Source organism: Brachyistius frenatus, unplaced genomic scaffold, assembly GCF_029030835.1.
Source record: "Brachyistius frenatus isolate BFR_SWC_R1_liver_20210118 unplaced genomic scaffold, ASM2903083v1 Contig_3, whole genome shotgun sequence".
Classification (NCBI taxonomy): domain Eukaryota; kingdom Metazoa; phylum Chordata; class Actinopteri; family Embiotocidae; genus Brachyistius; species Brachyistius frenatus.
The window spans coordinates 5,447,329-5,473,021 of NW_027210602.1; the positions used below are offsets into that span (position 1 = coordinate 5,447,329).

The following is a 25,693-nucleotide window of genomic DNA, read 5'->3' on the forward strand; positions in this document are numbered from 1 at the left end:
CTATAATTACATGGTAATAATGCCCCAATTGCAGGTCTGGATTTAACAACATGACATCACAACTGTTCCCTAATCTGACCAATTAGCAGCCATGGAAACCTGCGCCGCTGGCAGCGGACTGGCTCTAATCACTATCAGACCATGGGAATCTTTGTTTTCATGTGTGGCCGGCAAATGTGGCAATTAGCTGATTAACTGTTGGGTTAAATGCCCCCTAATGTCTTGCTACTTTTTTTGTACCAAACAATGAAGGTCCTAAAGCATGTTGTTATCTGGAAAGCAAAGCAAAAAAAAAAAAAAAAAATAGATGTTTTTTTCCATTTAGGATGCCAACACTTGAAAGAGAACAGTATCCACTGTGTTTAGTTTTTGTTTGAACAAGAGTTAGAATGTTTAAAAAATGAAAGTGGAGCAGGAGAGAAAATATGCATGAATTCTTCCAAAATTAATGACGGACATATACAATGTGGTCTTTCTATCTGGCTGCAAATGATGTATGGTGTGCAAAATGTCAGAAGTGTGGAAACTGATTTATAATATCAATATAAAAGCAATTATCATTCATCACAGTTCAATATGAACACATAATAAATATTACACTGGGAAGAATTAAAAAAATTATTCAGTCATGAATTAACCCAAAGCCTGAAGATTAACAGATTTTCTTTGGGGGCATTTTCACAAATATTTAAGTATTTTTGTGATGTCTTTTCAGCAAGTGGCAACCCACTGTGACTGAAACTGTGTTTTTGAACTGCTGTTTTGAAGCCTCGAGTCTGGCGTTGTGGACATCGCAATCTTGGTTTGTTGGAGCCAGAAGTGACCATATTTGGACGAGCTTGGGAGGAGTCAGGGATGGATCTGACTGAGGACCCAAGGATACCTATACCGGAAACTGACTGCACATGTCAATCAAACCAGACACGCCGCCCCCAATTACATCTCTCTTAGAAGCCTAATATCTAATTAATGATGGAATTATTTCCAGATAGACCACCAGAACACTGATCAGAAGGAGTGAATTTAGCTAATGACATCATAATGGCTTGTAGAAGAAATTTATTGATTTTGTATTTCATGATAAAAGTTGATTCTTTTTGAATGGGAGTCTGTCGAGGTTTTTTTTTTTTTTAAAAAAATTTTTTTTTTTTAAGAGACAGCCCCTAGTGGCCCTCAGTGGTACTGCATTTAAAGATACGCCTGCACTGGCTTCACTTTTCAGACTCGGAGACCACGTCCATTTCTATATACAGTCTATGGTTTTAAGCAATCTTAAAAAAAAGACTTAAATGTCACAACCAATGAATTGTGTGATTTTTACCACACTGTCTCACTCCAACTTAATATCACAGCCATTACTCCCATGCTTTATTCATTAGCCTCACAGAACGTAGACTTGTCTCTGTGGGAAATGAACACTATAAAGACAGCTGTCTGATGGATAAAGCGGTTCGATGGATAAAACTCAGCAAAAAACTCCAATTTGACGTCTGACATGTTAATCAAATACAGTGTGAGATTGAACAGTTTATATCTCCGGTGCAGAAAGAGAGAGAAAACTGGTCTGACACTTGGCTCTGATTTTAGAGGGCGCTTCCAATTTGGCTCAAGATCTGCTAAAGTATTGATGAGGACAGACGCTGATGGTGAAGACAATGAAATCTTAGAGTATCAATTATTGATTAAATCATTAGCATGTCAGCTGCAGACCGGTGACAGAGTGTGTGCACCTCTCTACAGGGGGTTTACTAATGCTTATTCAGACAGACAAGAAAGACAGTCCGACAGATATCGCCTCTCTACATCATTCATTATAAGTTTCAGAGCTTCTGGCTTGCTGAAATTGCCACTACATGAAGGGATACTTACACTTGATTGACAGTCAGAAGAAACTTCTATAAAACCCTTCCCCTTCCCGATGAGATGCTTTGTCCAGCTTCGATATTTACACTTGACCTGCACTGCTTGGCTCATTCCGTCACTTAGCTGGCTCAGAGAGTTGTTACTACTATTAGTGTAATAGTAACCCCTCTCTATTTAAGTGCCCAGTAGGGGTTGAAAGCTATTAGCGCTCTTATTGTCTTTGTGATGGAAGGTACACACTGAGAAGGGACAAGACATATCCTGTTTGGAGGAGACAAAGAGGCTCAAATGATTTACTTATGTTCAACGCCTGACTGTAATTGTAGGATTGCTGTTTATGGATAGTATTAGATTAGATTCAATTAATAGCAGACGACCAAATTATTCAGCAGCATTTGTAAAAGGAAGCCTCAATTTGACTTGGCCTCGTACTCCAAACTAAGGACGCATTAATCAATGACTATGTAGTGTTTTGGCAAATACACATGCAACAATTATGCATGAAACAGTAATGCTTGTTTTTGTCTGTTCAAGCCCTGAGAACTTGGAGTGCCATACTGCTTTGGGTTCATGCTGCCTGGTATGGCTGCCATGTTTCAACGTGGCCAAAATAGTTTCTCCATCTGCTGCTGCTGTTCCCCCCACTTGTGTGTATGACCGTGTGTGTGTGTGTGTGTGTGTGTGTGTGTGTGTGTGTGTGTGTGTGTGTGTGTGTGTGTGTGTGTGTGTGTGTGTGTGTGTGTGTGTGTGTATTTTCTGTGCCTCTGTACATCTTAAGTGTGTGTGGTATGTTGTGGTTCCTCGCTGGTGCCAAATTTAGTCCCAGGCAAGTGAACCCCGGTGCAACTGTTCCTCTGAAGTCCTATCAGCACCGAGCCAAACACTTCCACAGATGCCTCCCTGATCGTGGAACATAACGGTGAGTATCGAAACCTATTCTAGACCACCGCTGAGACTACTTTCACCTTGGAAAGCCCATATACCTAAAAAACCTCAGACATCTGGCCAAGAAGAACAAGAAGAAAAAAAAAAAAAAACTGATTTTCCACCAACTTCCCAGTGAGTTGGTCTCCCCCAAAAAAAGACATGGAAGAAGATGAAAGCTGACACGAGCAGCAAGACAAACACGGTGGCGCTGCAAGACAGAAGGCCGGAGAGGGAGTACAGCACATTACAACTGGTGCAACAAATATCACTTTGTTTCATATGATTAAAAAAAACGGGTGTAGGCGGCTATGATGTCATGCAGCAGAGCTCCAAACACATTAAGCAATAAAAAAAAAAAAGATTTATTGTCTAAAAATCTGTCTGACACCGAATCCCCTCGGTGAAAGATTTATTATTAAAAACATGACATGCAACAAATAATTTATGTTTGCTTTAGCTGTTGTAGCCTTGGCTAGCATTTAGCTATCCACCACAAAAGCAAAAGGGGGATAACCAGGCTGCTACAGTTTAGTAAAGGAGCCAAAAGATCAACTTCTGCTTTGGTTTGTATGTTCTAAAGCTCGAGTACAATTAAACAACACCAGACCTGATATCTTCATGTTTAAGCTTCAGTCCAGGGGTCACTGGGACTGTTGGACCTCCTACTGGTGGTTTACGTCATTCAACATTATGAGCCAAAGTTCAATATACTTTGGCACTGAGCAAATGGAGACCCAAAAAAAAAAAAAAAAAAAAAGTACGTGGATATATTTCCCACCCTTTGCATGTGTTTGAATGGAAATAAATGGATCATGAATGAATAAAGTGACTTCAGTGAAAGAGAATGAAAGACACAGAGACGGAGAGACTGGCAGAGTTTGCAGCAACTCTGAGGTGCCAGACAGTTAGGTGAGATATTGTACTGTGATTGACTGAAAAAGGATGAAGCCATGGGTGAGACACCATTTCTGTGTATTTAAGTCACTAACAGACAGCAAAACAAACAGACTAAGGTCAGAGAGGCAGGCAAGTGGATCAGAAAAAAGAAAAGAAAAGCAACCAAAAACCAAAAACAACCAACTGACTTACCGCCAAGGCCTGCAGCCTCTCTTTGTGGAGCTGAGCCTCCTCACACGACATCCTGAGGGGGGAAGCAGGGGAGAAGGGGAGGTGAAAGGAGAACAAGAGGTGAGATCCGGGAAGACCAGAGAGCTGCAGTCCCTCAGTGAGAGGTGTAGAAAGACACACAGGAGGGGAGGGAGGTCGAGAAGAGAGGGAGAAGGAGGAGGAGGAGTATCCAGACGAGGTCCTTCCTCAGCAAATAATCCAAGCAGAGGCAGTGGGAGAAGGAGCTGAGAGGAAGCAAAGATCCCTCACTCACTGGCCATGTGCCTCACACTCAGCCCACTGCTCGCATTTTCTGTCTTTCTCTGCCTATCACCCACTCTTTCTTTTGCACTCCCTGTCTCTCCTCCCATTTGTCCCCTCCCTCCTTCCCTCCCTCTCTTCTTTAGGCATGAGCCATGTGTGATTAAACAGCTGGGAGGAGCAGCTGAGGGAGGAAAGGGAAGGGAGAGAGAAGGGACGGCATGAAGGTAGGGCAGTGTGACAATATTGAGGGGGGAGAGAGAAAGAGGAAGGGCAAAATACAATTGCAGAAGTAAGGAAAACAGAAGCAACGGAGTAATTTGTCACGTTTGAAAGCCGAAGGTGCTGAATTTGCTGAGGAAGGGAACAGTTTGAAGACCAAAGTACTTTTTTTGCATCCCGTTTCCCCTTTATTTCCCGTAGATTTTGACTTTTTTTTCTTAACTTTGAATCACTCCTGAGATAAATCTGTGAATCAGTACTGATCCCTCCAATCATGATCCCTGATTGCTCACTTCTGAAGGAGCACTCAACTGAAATAAGCATTTACATATAGAGGGTAAAAATGACTGTTAACAATGGAGATAAAAGATAAAACAGAACACTTTACTTGTACTGATTTAACTTGTTACTTATCAGCATATTGGCCAATGAAGTTGATTATACTAGAGCAGAAAGTTGCTGCCGTGACAGACGATGCTTCAAAATATGAATGCTGCTGCGAAGAAGCTACAGAGTCTAAAACGTGGACGCTTTGCACACAGAAGATCTACACAATAACCACAGTTTCAAGGTGAACACAAGACTAATGTCACCAATTCAGCATCTAACATGAATATGAAATATGGTCTCCCCTTCCGTTCCTGAGTTATGCTGTTGAGTAAAGGCCAGAAAGGTTGCAAGATAAAGTCTATTCTTATTACTTTTCTGGCGATCCATTTGAAAATAATAAAATAATCTTATCATTAATTAGAAAATAGGCTTTAAAAAGTGTTTTGGGAGGCGCGTCTGTTTGACTGACAGGCCTGTGGGTGGGACGTAGTATCGTTAGGTTTCCAAACAGATCAAATCAGATCCACCCCTCACTCTCTCCTAGCTTTTCCAAATATGGTCACTTCCTGGCTGCGAACCATTTCAAACAAGCAAGATGGCGACATCTGGTTCACAAACCAGTGAGTGACGTCATAGTTTGCGGCTGGATTTTTAAAATCTTATTAGACATTTATGGCAAATTTAGTCATAATTAATGCATGATTTCTTGAGTAAGAGGGTTTTGTGAGGTCACAGTAACCTCTGACCCACAAATTCCAAAAAGTTCATCCTTGAGTCCGAGATAACTTTTGTGCCAAATTTGAAGAAATTCCTGAGATATTGCTTTCACGAGAATGGGACAGAGAACCAGAAAACATAATGTCTCGGGCCACAGGTGTTTCTGGAGAGGAGGCATAAAAGCAATTCACTGTATGCAAGCTTAGCACATTTAATTATGACACTTTTGCATTTCCATCGGCTCTTAACAGGAAACTGGCTAAGACAATCACGCAGTCCAAACTTTGGACACAAATCATATAAAACATATACCTATAAAGGTATGCTGAGGAGAAGTGGAGTAAGACATTAAAGTGAGAGCGTTACATCTCAAAAGGAAACCTTGCTGTCATGCTTTGGGACAGAACTCATCAGCCAATTGATGCTATTATGATCGTGACAAACTCCTCTCTGCATCCTTGCCTTCACCCGTGTTCAGAGGGTTGCTGCTGCTGACAGCTGTTGCTATGCTACTGCGTGCTATTGGTGCCGCTAGCTCGGGCCAAGTGAAAGGGCACACATGCAGTATCTCGGTAGAGCTCCCTCTATAATATTTCTGTTGCTTTTAGAAGAGAAAGAAAGAGCCAAAACCTTCACAGCATCTTACTATCATTTGCAGATATCTAATACAGTTCTATTAGACTGCAAGTGGTTATCACGCCCACACGGATGCAGTCCTACAGCCGACTCTTCAGGATCCACATCTGTTCATTCCGGCCGTACACTTATTACACTGCCTATCAAAGCAACATCAATAGAAGCCTCTTACTTTAGAGAAAACAGGCGCAGAGTGGAAAGAATTTACAGGAAAGAAAGAAAATCACAATAATGTGTCAATTGATGGACTTTGTATGGGGGATGAACATCAGTTGAAAATCTTTTGAAATACAAATTGCAAAAACACCTTTTTTAAAAGGCACACACACACACACACACACACAGCAGGTTTTGAGTAAATGGGTCACTGGTACCTGTGTCCCAATTTTAATTTCTCTCAATTCAATTCTCTAAGTTCACCTAGGTTTCATCCACCCTCCCTCCCTGTCTCTCTCTCTCTCTCTCTCTCTCTCTCTCTCTCTCTCTCTCTCTCTCTCTCTCTCTCTCTCTCTCTCTCTCTCTCTCTCTCTCTCTCTCTCTCTCTCTCTCTCTCTCTCTCTCTCTCTCTCTCTCTCTCTCTCTCTCTCTCTCTCTCTCTCTCTCTCTCTCTCTCTCTCTCTCTCTCTCTCTCTCTCTCTCTCTCTCTCTCTCTCTCTCTCTCTCTCTCTCTCTCTCTCTCTCTCTCTCTCTCTCTCTCTCTCTCTCTCTCTCTCTCTCTCTCTCTCTCTCTCTCTCTCTCTCTCTCTCTCTCTCTCTCTCTCTCTCTCTCTCTCTCTCTCTCTCTCTCTCTCTCTCTCTCTCTCTCTCTCTCTCTCTCTCTCTCTCTCTCTCTCTCTCTCTCTCTCTCTCTCTCTCTCTCTCTCTCTCTCTCTCTCTCTCTCTCTCTCTCTCTCTCTCTCTCTCTCTCTCTCTCTCTCTCTCTCTCTCTCTCTCTCTCTCTCTCTCTCTCTCTCTCTCTCTCTTCTTCCTTTCCCATCTCGCTGCCTTACTTTCCTCCGCTGTCTTCCTCCCGTCCTCTCTTTCCTTTGCTACATTCCCTCTTTTCCACACTTTCTCATATCCAACACTTTCTCGTGTCTTCTTCTCACTCCTTTTTTCTGCCTCTCTTCTTTGCTATTCTCCTGCTTCCCTTTTCTACAAAACTTGCAGGTTGCATCTTAACCTGCTTCCGATTTCCTGACATCCCTATACCCTCAGCCCTTCTTTCCGTGCTCTCGTTCCTCCGTGTCTCCCACCAGGTCCTTCCTTTCCTCGATCTACTTCTTCCCTTTCTTTTCCTCTTCTCCCTCAAACCTTCCCGTCCTCCTCTATCTCCTTCCTTCCACAAGTAGACGTCCTTATAAGGAGAAACATCACCAGCAGTCCTGACCGACCCTTTAGGGAATACAGAAGCATGTAACACACACACACACACACACACACACACACACACACACACACACACACACACACACACACACACACACACACACACACACACACACACACACACACACACACACACACACACACACACAGTTTCACACAAACATACACAGACCTAAGAGCCACTGCATTACTCCCGGAGAGAATAAATAACTGCAGCTGGAGAGTGTCTGTCCTGTTAAGCCACTGGACAGCTGCAAGACTTGAGTAAATCAAAAGTGAATTATATTCAGCTGAAAGTTCTCATAACTACATATAAACTGTGAAACACTGGAGCTTCTTTTAATGTTTAGATGTGTAAAGGGTCCTTTCAGAATCAATCATAAATGGTAAATGTGTTGTCATATTATTTGCTCATGTTCACAGACAAATGTTTTTCACATACTTTAGACTAGAGGGATTCAGGAGCTGTGATGTTTTTATTTGTCGAGATCTTTTCCCCACGACAACAGTATTTATGTCTTCTCTGTTTCAGTTTTTTTTTTTTTTTAAAGTATTTGTTTTTACTTCCATTTTATTACAAATTAAATCTTATTGCTATATGTAGTATTATTTGGTTTTAAGTAAGTCTTATTTAAGAACAGTATATCCCCACACTCCTGCCATGCAAATACAGCAAGTAAAAAAAACAAAAAACTGTTTATGTAACTCTAGTATGGTCAAGTAATACACACGAGTTCTGTTAAATCATGTGCTGTGTTAAAGACTAAATGTCACTAGTTATAAAAAATTAAAAAAAATTAAAAATCATTAATCATCTCCTCATGTTCTGCTAGCTGACTGTTTTGAAAAAAGAAAATCTGGTGTTTGTACACAAAATGGGAAACTAGCACAGAGGCTCGGCCCGAGCTACGCGACGCGATTACAGCCAATCAGCGACAGGCTCGTGCACATGGCAGCCGGAGGGGAGATGGACGCGAGAGGGACGGTAGATCTCATACATACTGATAAACTGTGCAACATGGACACGTTCTGAAGAAGGAGAGAAACAGGCAGAGAAGAGACCTTCAGAAGAACAAGCTGTGCTGACATCGGGTTGGCAGCTTTTGTTTATTTACATTGTTTACTTTTTAGTTTGCCAAACTATGCCTTTTGTTGTGACGTGAGCGCGCCTCTTGTCTGGAGCTGGTGTGCGTTGCCTCTCGGAAAGCCTCCGTGCTATAAGAGAGAGACCTCCACCGCCACGCCGTGTTACTGCAGATGGCCAATCAGGGAGCGTGCTTGAATTTGGGGGCGGGGCTTCTGACTAAAGAAGGGATGTTTGTTCGGCTGTTGAATTATATTAAATTCATTTCTCCAGAAGTGCAAACTCCACGTTTACGTTTACCATACTGCTACGGCTTGAGATTCGCGGCCATTAAAAATCCGCCACGTCTTTAACATGTTTGCGATCAGTCGACGACTTGGGTTTGACATTTCTGAGCGTCTCTTGTTTGACCTCAATTTACACAAACTTCCTTATTATACTGGCTGCTTACACTGTCATTACGAATCATACTTCCTCACTCGTAGATAATTCTGTCTTTATCAGATGTCATTTTCCTTTTCCCCGAGTTTTCTACTGTCTTTTGCTGCCGTTTGAACTCGCTCCTTGTCCCCCGAGGTGCTGCCACCTTTCCTCCCCCTTCGACTCCTTCGTTCTGGCATCAACTACGCGGGTTGGTCGTCGTTGGAGACAACAGCATCATTGTTCCTCTGCATCGCCACGACGACGCGATGACCTCACTGCACAGCCAGTCCAGCCCCGCCTCACACCCCCCCATCCCAACCCAGAGGTAATCGCCTCCAGATGTGGAACCAGAGGCAGCAACACACACACACACACACACACACACACACACACACACACACACACACACACACACACACACACACACACACACACACACACACACACACACACACACACACACACACACACACACACACACAAATGAAACAACATGCAAAGTGTGTGTAGGAGGCACATGGAATGAGCAAATATGGACAAAGACAGTCAGTCAGAAAAACTGTGCATGTACATTTGTGTGTGTGTGTGTGTGCTATATTAATTCCACCATCTTGTTTGCCAGCCTCTTATGAACTTAGTACTCCCACATTTCAATTCTCCCCCAAAAAACTGAAACACAGATAGAGCCACACATCTGGTACAGACTGGCCTTTGCTGCAAACTGAGTTCTTGTATGTATATATATGTGTGTGTGTGTGTGTGTGTGTGTGTGTGTGTGTGTGTGTGTGTGTGTGTGTGTGTGTGTGTGTGTGCGTGTGTGTGTGTGTGTGTGTGTGTGTGTGTGTGTGTGCGTGTGTGTGTGTGTGTGTGTGTGTGTGCGTGCGTGCGTGAAAAAGAAACAGAACAAGGAGGGGAAGACTAAAAGCAACCCAAACAGACATATTTCTAGCTATGGGACTGCCAGACCTTTATCTCATTCACATTTAAAACAATCCGAGAGGGTGGCTTCGTCGTATTTGTGTGTCTCACTCATGTCTGTCTGAATAAACATTGTTAAAAAAAAAATATATATATTTTCTTCTCTTTTCCCCCTTAATTTAAATGATTAATTCTGCAGTATTTATTTGGTTTAAATAATACAATAGTTCTTAAATTGAACTACAAATATGTACAGTCAGCATTTAAAATGGGCAGAGTCTAGAGTGGGAAGCTGATGATGGCTGATGTTTTCTGTTATTAGGTTTCAGCTACTAATCAAGCAGCTATACTTCAAGAATTCAGTCTGTTACTGCCATGCAAAGCCTGTTTTTTTTTGTTTGTTTTTTCCTATTGTTAGGTCTACATGACTGACATGCACGTGCAATGTTAGTTAGTTAAGAAATGTTAGTGTTTTATTTAAAATACTTTGAACAGTTTCATGAAAGTGACAGAGCGTTTCACATTACAACACTTGAGAGTGTCTGTACACTGTGAAATGCAAGAAGAGACCTTTGTTTACCCACAAATTTGAAAAAAAATTAATAACCTAGTTCACACAGAAATCACAACTGAATAGTAATTCATGTACAATGAATAATCATCAAAACCTGCATAAACCTTTGACATTGAATACAACTTGACTCTTCTACTCGTTAACAAAATGAGTTTAATGCAGATTATTATTATATTCTGTCAGTTGGTTTACATTGAGATGTATGTCATTGCACTGCATATCTATAAACAGACATAAGCCTTTCAATGAAGTAGTTTAGATGCATACAGATGAGGAGCAGATGTCCTGGCCTCCAGACACTCTAAATATCACCACCTCAGCATGTTTTTCCAGTTCCCTCTGTCTCTGAGTGTCTTGATTTTTATTCTGCTCTGCAGTTTTCATGTCTCCTCCTCTTTAAGTGCAACGATGGAAGTTATGGTGTTATTTTATTTTCATGGAGAGCATCTGCAGTCTGCGTGTATGGAAAGTGTGCTCATAGTAAAATTGATTACTTCACTTTAACACGCTTCTATGTTGTGTCCAGGCTTTTGGAAAGGTTGAAGTACTGAAGAGGAAGAAGGATGGGATCTGTACGTTTTCAAGGCCACGGTAATTGAGGATTTATTTCAGGCTGATGGATATTTGTGAAATATTTGCTTTTGAGACTTGATTTTCTGCTTTTAAATTTGAAATTGTTTCAATGTATTATTTCATTACATAGTATGAGATTGTGCTCCACAAATAAACACGGATTTGAATTTGTCCTCAAGGTTATAAATACACAGAACAAATGAGCTTTAATTTTGGGCAACAACTAACCCTCCATCTCCACTAATCTCTTGATTATTCTTTGATTACGTGATTATTTAATCCATAAAATGTTTAAAACCAGTTCAATCCAAAAATAATAAACAGGAAAATAATACTGAATGCTAAAATATAAACATTTGATGCCCTTGCTGAGTTGCCACTCTGTAAGATTGGATATGCTCAATTCATCCCACCGCTGTTAGCATATCTTCCATTTAAGACTTCCCTGTCTGAGTAATAAATAGCAGCAGAGAATGGGCCACCTGCCATCATGGTGTCTGTGCTCCACATGACCACAAACACAACCGTGTCTTTCTGCTGAATCAGTAGAGAACCCAGAGAGAGCGCAGTGATTAAAAAGAGCCCACAGCACAGAAGGAAAGATGGGGTGAGACAGACGGGCTGAATCTCGACAGCACTGCCTCATTTCCCCAATTAGAACATTAACTATTGATGCACCAGCGACGCACGTCTGCATCACGCCTCGCCGGACCTCCTCTGCCTGCCTCATGGGTGCGGCTCTGACAGAGGGCACGCGAAATCCCTGCGACCCGTCACTCAAAGCCGTCTCTCGACATCTGATGGAGGCTCTTAGGTCGCAGTGAGCCGCAAAGTACACCGAGTTGGTTCTCACTCAAAACCCCAATCGCTGCCCAGCATCTGCTAATCTGCAACGGGCAGAGGAGCTTTAAGCTTTTTTAATTTCAAAGCAAAGCTGCAAGGTCCGTGTGATTACCACAATGATAACATGCAGACTGGAACACACCCGGCACAAGAACACAATAAACTGCACAAGCTTTATCATCCGAGACAAACTGTATACACACGTGCACTAATTTAGCAAAATTGCAATCAGGGTTGCCCCAAACATTAAAACAACCAGGTGTTATTTTCATGGCAGACGGTGCATTTTTTTACATGAATGTTGTCATTCTAATTGTCCAAAATGATGTGAAAATGTACAGTGTTTTGGTAAAAAAACAACAACAACAACAACTGCCCACCACCACTACCACCGTAAGCTCTCCAGAAACTGAGGGGAAACCCTGACAATGTTCAAGCGAGCCCCCGAAACACAGAAATGTGAAGCGGTAATGCTGAGAAGCTCAACATTAAGATGTACGGTCACATGTCCTAAATGCCTGCAGACACTGGACATACCGTAGAAATCCACAGCATAAGACTCTCCTTTAACCAAATCCACCACATATGCACCTCAGCACAGTTTAATGTTTTGATCAATATGACCATTGTGTCTCGCATAAAAAAACAAAAAACAAAAAACAAAAAAACATGCCCAAGCCTCCTGGATGCCTTTTAGATTTCTCCACAAGCAAACACATCTTAAATGAACCACAAAGCTTCCCACTAAACTCCCACTCTCTTGTTCTGACTACAGTATCACTGCAACTACTCCTCTCCACACAAATCCACGTGTTACCTGAAGGCAGCAAGTACAGGTGCAACAAAGATAATCACAATTTTGGAGTATTTGACTTTCCTCCCAGGATTTGATCAGTAGAGTCAGTCGCTGAGTGATTTCCAAAGCTTTTGGCTTCTTACGACTGGAAGTGCTGCGTACACATTCAAAGGTTTGTTCTGCTCTCCGCTGGTACTGACAAAGGTTTACCCAACATACAATACATCGAACAAACTTTCTTCGTCCTGGAAGCTTTGCATTTGGCAACTTAAAAAAAAACCCCCCAAAAAAAGCACCAGTCTCGCCTTCGTGTGGCCTATTTTCGTTCGGTGTTCCAGTCATGTGGTTTGACACTATCCTGCAGTGACTCATGGTACATTCCTCAATCTCTGGGACATTTTCAGCCATGTTTAGCATTTTCTTTTTCTTTTTGAAGCCAGTGATTTGAGGTGTGCCATGTTTTTTTTTTTCTACTGTGGAAACACCTGTCTGTCCCTGTATGTCTTGGCCACTTGTCAAATTACTCTCCTGTGATATAAATACAGATGAACTGCTTTCACGTCTCTTCACTCACGATGTTTTATTTCCTCAACTGTATTATGGGCAAGGAGAAAAAAAAAAAAAAAAAAAGTTTAAGGTAACAATACTGCCAGGAAGCTAAAGTTTGCTAGCCTAGCAAAATTGTGGCGACAAACAACCCAAAACGCAACGCTCTCTTAAAGCAACAGGCTCACTCTGTAACGCCGAATCAGGTAGATGCTCTGCTTGAAATGTCTTTTAACATTAAGTCACTGAAAAAAAAAAAAAAGGGTTTATGTTTTTTTACAATATGGCTACAAAATGTTTTTTTTATTTTTTAAATGTCTAAGTATAATCTAAGTGATACGTGCAGGCAATGCAGCAGAAGAGTCGGGCTGATGTGAAAAGTCTGCTGATATGGTGTATTTCTAGTGCTTGAGCAGTCTCAAATGGCCAGACCTGTCCCCACTGTGCTGTGCCAGCACTAGAAAATGGTCTTGCTGCACCCATTCATCATCCTGGTGTGTGGGGAAAAAAATAAAAATAAAACACTCTGCCTGGTTTGTATTTCTTTAAACCAATCACAGTCGTCTTGGGCGATGATGAGCCCAAGATGAAAACACCAACAAGAACCGAGCAGGCCTATCTTATCACATGATCCATATCTTTGTCAGAAGTTGCAGATCGGAGGTTGTCCTCGCGACGAGGACATTGAAAGGCAGTCACACACAGATGGGAGAAAACGAGGAGAATGTTGCCTGAAAAAGTCGATCAATTCTAAAATCTGGTGAGGCAGATTAGTGGAACAGGAACACAAAATCAAACAAAAAAAGGAAATTTGCAATAATTACGTTGTACAAATTCATACAAATCTCTTGAAATTTTACAAAATTACCGTCATTTCTTAGCGTTACCAACACAAAACAACAATGTCCAAACAACACCTACTTGTACTTTATCAATAACAATAATTCATCATTTAGCATCAGCGAGCCCATGGTTCTTTAGATTTAAAGGATAAGAAAGATAACTCAAATATTTCCAGCTATTTTGCGGTTTATTTATCATTATTAGACGCTCATAAGCTATTACATGTGATTCCTTTTTTTATCGGTAAAAAGAATCAAAAAATGTTCTCCTAATCCTGCAATAAAAAAAAAAATACAGAAATCTTCACAAATTGCATAACAGTTTTCGTGAAAAGCTGCTGCAAAATCAAGCAGCAAAAATTAAACACACAAAAAAAAATCATTTTCATGGTCAGCATCTGCAAAAGATACATTTTTGAATCAAAAAAAGCGTGCAAAGTTACACAACCCTCGACACATTGCAGTGTTTGACTGTTTTTTTTTTGGTCTTCCTATGTTATTTTGAGTAGCAGCATAATAATCGGGATACAAGCTTTAAATCCTTTTAGGCTGATTTTGAGCCTTTGCTGGTAATAAAATGTTACCAAATGACTTTTTCTTGTGAGTAGAAAAATGTACGAATGCACACAGACACACAAATCGCACAGAGAAAAGAGGTCTGCGGCATGGCGGACTGTGCTGACAGAAGCTGGACCAAGCCTGCAGCCTCCACATTGACTATGATTAAATATACCACGTTACACACACACATACACATGCACCAGTGCAGTAAAAAAAAACCAAAAAAAACAGGAACAGGAGTGAAAAATGTGCAAGAGGGACTGCAGGATGGATTTACTGGAAAGACAATTGGGAGACATGCAGAGGGAAGACCGTGGTAGAAAGGGGGAAATTAGGGCACGAGGGTAACCGTGAAAGATTGATGTGCGGCGAGGTGAGATGTTTGCAGAAGGAGGGTGAGGGTGATTGGAGAAAAGAGAGGCAGAGTGAGGGGATGAGAGGGAGGAGTGTACACGGTGTACCGCGTGTCTCCTCTCCAGTCATGACTGAGCAGCAGCCTCACCATGACGGAGCTCCCGTTCCCATGACAACTCAGGCTGTCAGATGGAGGGGAGAGCGGTGGAAGGGATGCAGGCGAGGGGAGAGGACTGATGGAGGGAAATAGATAGAAAGCCAAAGATAAAGGGGATCTACTCACGGGGCTTTTGCGCTGCCGTTCCTCTGCAAAGGTGTGTCTGACATGGCTGCAACCGCCCGTCTCCTCTGCTCGCTTTTCTCTCTCCTCTTCCTCGTCCCCCCTTCTCTCCTACTCCTGTCCTCTAGTGTCCTCTTGACAGAATTGTGTCCTCCTCCTGTTCTCTCTCTCTCTCTTCCTCCTCTCCTCCTCCACCACCCTTCCCGCCTCCTGATCTCCTCCTCCTCCTCCTCCTCCTTCTTTCCTCCTGCCTTTTCGGTCTGTATTTCTTACGCCAGGATCTGTCAGAGCAGCTGCTACTGCTACTCCTGTATCACCCTGCTCTGCTAGCAGGAGGGAATGGGTGTAAGCATGTTTGTGTGTATGAGAGTGTGTGTGTGTGTGTGTGTGTGTGTGTGTGTGTGTGTGTGTGTGTGTGTGTGTGTGTGTGTGTGTGAGAGAGAGAGAGAGAGAGAGAGAGAGAGAGAGAGAGAGAAAGGTCCTCTGTTTCTGAGTATACATTTGACACTGTCAATGATTTACAGTAAGAATTCCAATGAAGATAACGAAGTAAAAAGATACAGTAAGTATAGGAGAGAGTGATGAGAGAGGAACGGGTGATAAGATAGATGAGGTGAGAGAGGAGGCGATGGCAAAGAGGCAGCAGAGAGACAGAGAGAAAGAGCGCCTATAGGGAGTTACAGGATAATGAAAGGAGTGGCCAACCTGCCTCACTCCGGCTGCTTCCCTGAGAACAACCTTTCCCCTTTGAGACTGAGGAGGGTTTTGTTTAAAAGAGGCAGATCGGATACTCCAAAAATAACAACCCTCTATTCTTAGAAACAAAAAGATAGCTTTCACAATTAGACTCCAGCGTCTTTAAACTCCAAACAGGACGGAAGAAAATGTCTGGACGGATGAAATGGAGTGATTCTTCGCAGGATTTGCCAGAAGCCTGACTGTCAAAACAACTGACAACTGAAGCTAAAAAAAAATACTACGCCATTCAAAGCCATGTTACAATCCAGATTTGATGGCTGATTTATAAGATCATGTGGAGTCAGGTTTTAGGGCATGTCAACATGGAAACACATTATCCAGCCCAGTATATCACGCCAAAGCGTGTAATACCCCCTGTCAGTCCATTAAAGGACACCGTGTCAGTGACAGGTTTGCCTCACATCAGCGTGAAAAGTACACGCACGCAAGACCAGGGTCGAGGAAGGAGGTCATGTGATGGAGGTACAAAGGTATAAAAGTGATAAAGTGGACCACACGCAGGACTTTCATCAAGTAAACCAGAGTTCAAGAAGAAGAAGGCCTGTGGTGCAGTCCAGTTATAACTATCGGTGGGTGGGACGTAGTATCATTGGGGTTCCAATCAGATCGAGTCAGATTCACCTCGTCCAAATATGGTCCGTCTGGCTCCAAACTGCTTCAAAGTGACCCCGAAGGTCCCCGCAATGATATTTATTAAACCTGAAAGTAGAAATAGGAGAAGTGATTGCGTGTGTATTTTAGTACGTCTGAACGGCACGTATTAATCAGATGCGCAAATCTGGAGAAACAGCTGTTCTTATTGTGGTGAGAAGGAGACGCAGGAAACCAAAGAATACGTTGAGAACGTGGTTTTACACCCGTGGAAACATTTTTTAGATGACAGAGGGAAAAATTATTCAGACATATTGTTTGGCCAGCGATGCTACATCTGAGTTATTGAACGAACTGAATGGTGATTGACAGCCAATAACAGGGCGGAGCCACGAAATACCAGCAATTAAAACACTTCTTCCGACTCAGCATTTTCCTGCCTCTGGGTCATCCCAGCGTATCGCTGCTTGGATATCCCACCCAGTCTTGTTATTCAGGTGTGCTGTCAGAGCTGAATGTGTCCCCTAGAATTCACCAGGTAGCTTCATCAGGTTCACGAGCACTCGCGAGGCGCTGAAAGAAAAATCACCTGCTCATCACAGAAAGATCTGGGCCTGCTGATCGGTGTTTGTTAGAGGATCTCATACCTCCTGTTTTATTTACCAACGTTTTATTATGAAGCCTTTTTTTCTCCTTTTTGTTTTTCCAGTGTTGACTTTCTTGCTGATAATCTCCTATATAGCGTTTTGTTCTTGTTATATTTATATTTCTTCATTTCAATGGGATCAGATTTCCTTTCCCTTTTGCGGTCGCTGTTTTCTATTGCAGGAATCACTTTAACACACGCAAACCCCTCATTTAAATACAGCGATTTGCACCTGATTTCAATGACGCAGTTACTCTTAGTAAATCACCTGCGAAACGGGTGCAATAAAAATGTGCAAACTTTTGGAAGGAACACGCAATTTAGTACCCTTTATTTGAAATCTTAGTAAATCAGGCCCATAATGTTTCTTCTGAAAGCTTCCCAATGCCCGCAAGACTCAAGTAGCTACTGTAAGTGTTGTCCAGGGAGTACTGTTTAGACTACCAGAACTTGCCTCAGATATTTAGCCAAACAAGAAGCGTAACGGTCTTTCTTATTGGCTCTATAACTTGCTGGCTGAGTACTTGGCAGTAGTGACTGGTAGCTGATAGTGCAGAGGGAAAAGCATGACCTCTTTTTCCATCCATCCTCCTGCTTTCTCCTCCTCCTCTTCTTCTTATCTCTATGTTACCAGTATAACTTCCTTTCAACTTTTATTTCTTCAAAGCATTCTTCCTCTTCTCCTGCTTTCTTTAACCAATCTTTCCTTACCTCTAGTCATCTCAAAATCACACTCTCTTTACCGACCACTGTCGAACAGGAATAAGTTTAACTTGCTGTCTTTTTATTTGGAAGCAAAGTCTCAAAGCATTTGGATTGATAATGTACAAAGTGGGTGAATAAGATAAGATTTAGTGTGATGGCCCATTATTACCCAACAAATGTACCTGACCTTTATGTTTACTGTTTTGTATCAGCAGAAGAGCAGACAACGCGTCATTCTACCCGCTCAAAGGACCAAATGAAGGTCACGGCATTTCACACTCGTGGCTGTCACAAATTTAGCTGTTTACACTCATACGGCTTCTTCTCAATTTATCTGGCTCCTCTCTGCTCCCACTTTCTCTCTTTGTCCGCCCTCCTGACAATTTGTGTTGAGCCCATGGTGATCATATTGCTTGGTATGTCAGTTATTCAGAGGCCACTCTTCAGGTTTAAGTAGTAGCCTTAAATGGGCATCACACATCTACCCCAGAGAGAGAGAGACAGAGAGAGAGAGAGAGACACACACACACACACACACACACACACACACACACACACACACACACACACACACACACACACACACACACACACACACACACACACACACACACACACACACACACACACACACACACACACACCAACAATCCCCTGCGGGCTGTGTGTGGCAAGAGTGCTGGTTGTGTCATTGGTCAATTATATTGCTGAATGTAAGCAACCTGCACCATAACAAAGTGAAATTATGGTTTCCAAATCCACCAGATGGGTGGACCTCAATGGATTCCTGCTCTGATAAAGAGGAAAGGAATAAATCTCAGAACTGATGTATCGAGTGATATAAATCATAGAGTAATGTGCTAAGTGTAAACATGTAAAAGCAAAAAAAGTGTTTTACAAAGAGCTGAAATGATCAGATGTACACACACATAAATAAGTATAGGAAGTATGAGAATACATAAGTATATACACATATATAGAATATATAAATAAAGCCACAACAGTACTGCATGAAGAATAAGGAAAAAAAGAAAAGGGAAAAAAATGCAGCAAAAGAGAAGAGGTGGATCATTAATTAGATTGGATTTAAAGATATCTTTGGAGGGGTATAATCTGATAGTAAATTACCAATTATTCCACTGTTTTGGGTCAACAGTCAACGAAAGAGGGTGACAGAGAGAGGCACATGGTTGTGGAATAGCCTGCATTCTAAAAAAAGAGTCAGAGAAAAAGAACAGGGCTTAAAATGGATCCCTGAGGTACTTCACATGGGTGCAGAAGAAGAGGACACATTATAAGCTAAGTGGAGGCTCATTTGTCTTGGAGGTAGGAGGCAAATCACTGAAGGGCCTGTACCTGAATGTCAAGGGCATGCTTAAGGTGGTTGAAGAGGATATAGTGATTGACTGCATCAATGGCAAAAGCGATTGAAGAGAGTTTAAAGTCTAAAGATAAGAATAAATCATTGTGAAACTCAGGAGAGTAGACTCCCTGCTGTGGTGGATCCTGAAACCTGACTGAAATGGATCCAGGATGCTGAATTTACAAGGATGTAGGATCAAATTGAGAGATTTGAGATTGATGGGTATCAAATCGATTCTAATTTGGTATTTAAATGACAGCACTTTTTGAGGAAGATGGAACAGCCATTAATCAGGGAGCTTTTAATTCATCATACAAACTAGGCCCAACTGTGTCCAGCACTTCCTTGAGTAGAAAAGGACTCGTTCTACTTGGTTTCATATGTGAAATAATAGGCTACTCTATGTGTTAAAGAGAGAGAAAGACATCTGCGTAAAGTTGCGCTCAGCGAGGACAGCGGGTAAAATTCTGATCAACCATAGAGGTGGATTTGAAATCCAATTTTACATGGTAAAAATTTTGTAAAAAAAAAAAAAAAAAAAAATCTTAGAGGAAAAATTCAGGGCTGAGCTTTCATTTCAGGTATTTTAACTGCGTAAAGTACAACTGAGTTGAGAATATTGGTGCAAGTGCAATTGAAAAATGTTACCAGTTCTTCTGCGAGTGGGCCACCAGGGGGAGCTCTACTAAAAAGAGGCGCTACCTATAGCAGGGAGCAGGGCAACAGGCATCATGGCAGACTGGCAGACTGGATTTATGAGTGAGGTGGAAAACGTAGTGGCTCAGTGATGAGATAAACTGACATAGTTTTCTGCAAATCGAAGATGGGAATGCGAAAATGAAAAAAAAAATAAGGAGTATGCAATATAAATAAATCATGTTTGGCCTTATTGGGGTAATGTATTATGCAAAAACACATGCACAGTATGTCACGTCTTAGAAAATGTACCAGCAGTATGATGATAGCAGTTGGGGTGTTCTTAAAAATGATGTAATATACTGCCATCTTGTGGATTTATAAAGCCAGTAGAAAAATTTCTGACTGGTAGAAAAATTTCTGACTGGTGATGTCGAAATAGACTGAGGTAGGAACACCAAATACTGCATTTTTAGAATCCTGATGGTGTGATTCTTGAGGAATTATATATTGTACATATGTATGAAGTAATATATGATTGTACTGAATCGTATGCAATTCTTTTACCTACATTTTGTTGCCTTGATCATAAATGACCAATATCCAACAATGGCATATGTAATGACATGTTGTAAGGTATATCTGAAGTATAAATGTAAATGTAAAAAAGTTGGTAATGAGTTCAAAAACAAAAATTAATGCCCGTTAGGCTGATAATTGAGTGTATACAACACCGCTTTTTAATTCATAATTTTGCTGGAGCTTGACATTTTTTTTAAATGGCTTATATTTAACAAATGATCTACACATTATTTGCCCTATTTTGCACTAATAAAAAGGGAAATAAAATAAAAACACAACAGTGATTGTTACTGGACTTGCACAGCCATAGGACATCCAGTAGAGTGCACTGCTCGTCAGACTTTAAAGTGGCGGTATTTTAATGATGCTTTCCTACTTTTAAGGCTTTTAGAAGATGATTGCAATTTCTAGCCAGAATTGCTCTTCATAATTTAGGAGTTGCTTTTTTACTGTATGACCTCACTGATACAATAACTGTGTGTGGCTTAATTTATACAGTATATAAAAAAAGGGGATGCTAGTGGGGAGAGCAGGGAACAAAGTGAAGAGTGAAATGAGAGGGATACAATCATTTTTTTTGTTTCAGTTTTTCACCTGTTAATGTTATCTTTGTAACTTATAAAAATGACTTGAATGCCAGGATATTTAACAAATGTTTAAATCTTTAAAAACATGCTAATGAAAAAAATAAATCTATAGATCCCCTGCAGAGATACTCACAATTCCCCTACGTGTATATTACACCTATTTCATGTAAATAAAGAAAGACAGTCCTCAGCTGTGCAGTCTTTACAGCAACACTGCGAGGTCACATTCCTGCACATTCAGACAGATCAGCAGACAAACAGACAGACGGGCACACACACTCGGAAAAATTGACAGAGACGAGTGGTTTCTGCTTTCTGCTCCAGTGGGTTTTGTTTATTGAAAGACGTCTTTCAGCTTAGATAAGGCAGCTATACCACAGGAACCTCAACCAGGGATTTACTCTGACCCACTTCAGTGCTCCAAACTGTTTTTTACTACAGCACGTATCTGACATCTCCTTACGTGGAAGACAAAAAGGGCTTTAAATAAGTCAAACATTTTTTTAATATGCTTTGACTTTTAACATGAAAAGCTAATTTTCAGGACATAAGGCAGCTTTGATGGACACAAAGCCCACTTTGTCCCTCTTCTAAACTGACATAAACGATACAAAAACGCACCGTGGTATTCAATGACCATAAACAAAGTATGCATCATAGAGAAAACAGGAGAAAATTCAACAACTGTAAACTGCAAATTCTTAGATAAATTTTGAATTAAAACATGTATCATTCTCTATCCTGTCCTTTTACAGACAACCAAAAGAGGCCATTTACTGTTTGACCCAAGACTTTTGCATTTTTTTCAGTCATAAAAAGTAAATTTAGCCAATAAAATTAAGAGATTAGCAAGTAGCAATTAAATTATTACAAAAAAATTCAGGACAGTAACTAAATGAATGAGCACGTTACTCGCTAATAATTGAATGATTAGTATTAATCAGCAGATCTATCAATGCTCTTGGGAACAGTATTGTGGAACACATGTTTTCTTTACATTTCTCCTTTAAAGGTGCAGACGTTGTTCTTTTTGCTGGAGCCAGATGGATTTTACTTTTATTATGCAAATTTGTGTAAAGGATTTACATGAAAGCTTATTTTAATTGACTGTACTTTAAGATGTAGGTTAATGATGAACATGCACCAACTTCACTACCATACATGTCAAGGTTAAAAGTTGCTCAGAATAGCATTATAAAGTTATGTGTCTTATAGAAAGCTGTCTCAGTGAAAAGGAGTAAATATACATATTTTCAATGAATGCCAGTGTTGGATTTTCACTGGAACAAAGCCTTTTGCAGATACTAAACTTTGAAACAACAAAACAAAGAGTACAACTGTGTGACCCACTTCAGTTGTGCATATACCTGCCACGGCGGTAATAAACAATTCATAAACATCTTGGGCAGGATTTGGGAGAAAATGAAAGATGCTGACATCCAAAGTGTCAGGAAAAAAAAGTTATTAAAGGAATTTAAATATTTAACAAAAGAGCTGCATTCTCTCATCTGCAGTGCACTACAGGTACAGTAACAAGTACATCTTACAGCTAGTCTTAGGACTTGGTTTGAGCCCAGCATGCCATCAAAATGTAAAATAAATGGAGAATGACAAACAGGATGATGGTTATATAAACACAACTATAAAAATGTGGTAGATGTTTAGGTTTTTTGTATTTTATAGTTGTCAGTTGTAACCTGTACATTCAGTCCTACTTGTATACATACAGCATACATAGTGCAGATCATCGGCAAGATTTCCATATTTGTGTCATACTGCCAGCAACAGTCACAATTTTCACCTTGACACAAGATGATTGACAAGTGGGATGACAACGTGAACTTGTTTGGTTGAATGCACAATATAGTGACTAGGCTGTCACTGGTTTCTGCTTCTGGTTTTCACACTGTAAAGTCACAACAGCCAAAAACAGACCACACATTTAAAGAATACGACTCCATTGTATGTCCTAAATGTCTTATTTCAAATAATGGCTCTAATGTTTCAAGATTCAATCATTTAATCCCCCTTTTCTGGTGGTTTAGGGTCCATCTGCCGGGTTTGTAGGATGATGTTTTCCCAGGCTAAGGATTTGCAGCATAAACGAAGCTTGAGAGCTCTGGCCTGGCTATATAAGAGTGATTTGAGCCAATCAGTGCCTATTTGCCTTCAACGTTTTTCCATCTATAAGCAGTGTGAATAAAACATCAGCAAGAAAGAGAGTACATTTTTTATTTCTGTCCAACGACTGGAAAGTCATCTTCAGCAGACACACACACAAAGACCATGCCAGCAGCTCAGTTCAGACTGCTGGGGTTGTGGTGTATGTACATGTGTGGAAGAGATAAGGGATGCTATAGAGCTTTCTGTAAAGGGAGGAACAGTTGGGAAAGCCCTTCTACCATTGAACCGGGAAATCCCAAACACTGGTTTGGAAGAGGGGGAGGCTTGTAGGAAGAAGTGTTGAGGAGAACCCTGTGCTCGGAGGGCGGAGAGCGGAGGGGTAGTGCTGTGAGTGCATAAAGTACTGTGGCGACGTGCGTGTGGGTGCGTAGAGGAGTAAATGTTTGTTTAATGGGATTAACGTACTTATATTTGGGATTTCTGCAGGTCTGTTTGGGCGTGTATGTATGTTCTTGTGCGCCTGCATATGTGTGTGTGTGTGTGTGTGTGTGTGTGTGTGTGTGTGTGTGTGTGTGTGTGTGTGTGTGTGTGTGTGTGTGTGTGTGTGTGCGTGTGCGCGTGGAAACATGCATGTGTGTGTGCGCAGCTGTGGTACGCGAAAGAAGGCCAGGGCCCCCGAGACAAACGTGGCCGCTTACCCGCTTGGTTGCCATAGCGACTGGGAGATGGGAAAGGCTCCGTCGGAATTGCCATTAAAATGGAGAGCAGCGCACCACTGCATGCCTGCACACACACGCAGACACACATATACACACAATGCCTTCACATGTAGACAAAGCAGGCATAAAATCTCACACACAGACACGCAAACGTGAGCATGCACAAAGCGGGGTCCCTCAGCCTTCGTAGCCTTGTTTGTGGTGTTCATCATGTGAGGCCCGACCCGCAACTCACGTTTTTGCTACATTGCATCTGATGCCGTTAGTTTTGGTTTCACACTGCAATTTCCCGAACACACTGAAGAACTTTGCAAACCAGTCAGCGTGTGGGCTGCGTCTCTCTGTACTAGACACTGATTGGTTTGGAGATAATCATTGTCAATTTTACCGATAGCCATTACTGTTTGAATAGAGAAAAATGACTGGACAAATTAATTTTATTGCCACTACACTTTATGACATTCACAACAGTACTAAAGACTAGTGCAAATTCACCATTTAAACATCCTTGTTGAGCAAACATATTGTCGCTAACAAGTGGAGGCAAAGACTGCAAGCCTTGGCAACTCCATTTCTGGAGAGACCAGTAAGGTGAGTGGCACTGACGACACAGTGACTGAAGGAAGATTAAGTAGGGGATGATGTCCCGTTGTATGAAGTCATTGACTATATATAAAAGTGGAAGTAGCTTCCGGGTCTGAAAAAGGCCAATGTAGAAGTGCCTTAAACTGCAATATCACCCAGGGCCACTAGGGGTTGGCTCCAAAAAGCCTCTGGCTGCATAAACTCCCATTCAACTTCTCTCATGAAATACAAAGTCAATTAATGTTTTCCACAAGTAATTCTGGGGTTGTTAATTAAAGTCCCTCTTTCTCATTAGTTTTCTGGCTGCCAATCTGAAAGTAGTCCTGTCATTAATTAGAAAATATGCCTTAAAAAGCTGGGGGAGTGTCTGTTTGATTGACAGGCCTGTGCTGCAGTCAGGTTTCCGCTATTGGTAGGTGGGGCATACTGCAGCCGAGTTTCCAATGAGATCTCAATCAGATCCACTGCTCCAAACCATTTCCAACGAGCAAGATGGTGCTGGCCAAAATCCAAACTCAAGGCTTCATAATGGCAGCTCACAAACCAATGGGTGACATCACCGTTGGTTGCCGCTTGTATGACATGAAGGGACAAGTCAGAGGCAAAGAACTACACGGTGAAAAGCGAAGTGACTTGTGATTTGTTTAGACCACACTACAATTAAATACTTTGTCTCTCCGTCTCCCCATTTACTACTGCAGGTAGTTTTTTCTTACCTTCCTATTCTCTTCTATCGTTTAATGGTTTATGATAATCTGTCTCAATTATCTGTAATTGGCCCAAAAATCAGAGACATCCAAAACGTGTTTTCATGCTGCAAACAAACCAAACCTTGGTTAAGATAAATCCGGACAGAGACCACCTCTAAATTTTGGACTTTCTGTCCGGACCATTGTCCAAGGCACCTTTCACACCTGCTATTTTTGTTTGGACCAAACTAAGAAGTCAGAAGGTTCAGACCAAACAAATGAAAGCCCCCTAAGAGATGACTGGTTTGTTGAAATGTGTGACCCAGCAACACCTACAACATCAATATCACAATTAATGGTTCTACAGCGCATGTGGGGTGTTGCTTGTGTCCAACAATGGGACGATATTAAAATAGTGCTGTGAAAGAGAAAATAGCTGAACCCAGCATGATACTTCCAGACAGAGAAAGCTTTCATCGCTG

At 41.4% G+C, this 25,693-nt stretch overlaps 2 protein-coding genes across 4 annotated transcripts in view; one reads left to right on the plus strand and one right to left on the minus strand.

The window, feature by feature from the left end:
- Window positions 1-15,573, minus strand: part of palm2akap2 (PALM2 and AKAP2 fusion) — an 87,369-nt gene extending 71,796 nt beyond the window's left edge. For all 3 annotated transcript variants that reach the window (XM_069704425.1, XM_069704417.1, XM_069704408.1), the window contains exons 1-2: window positions 15,229-15,573; window positions 3,880-3,931 (exon numbers count right to left, since the gene is read on the minus strand). In XM_069704425.1, the coding sequence (XP_069560526.1) occupies window positions 3,880-3,931; window positions 15,229-15,272 (96 nt within the window). In that variant the 5' untranslated portion in view covers window positions 15,273-15,573. The remainder of the gene's footprint in view (window positions 1-3,879; window positions 3,932-15,228) is intronic.
- LOC138624431 (phospholipid phosphatase-related protein type 1) overlaps window positions 15,241-25,693 on the plus strand; it is an 82,038-nt gene continuing 71,585 nt past the window's right edge. The window contains exon 1 of the mRNA XM_069704643.1: window positions 15,241-15,259. The gene's annotated coding sequence lies outside the window, so the exon portion shown is untranslated. The remainder of the gene's footprint in view (window positions 15,260-25,693) is intronic.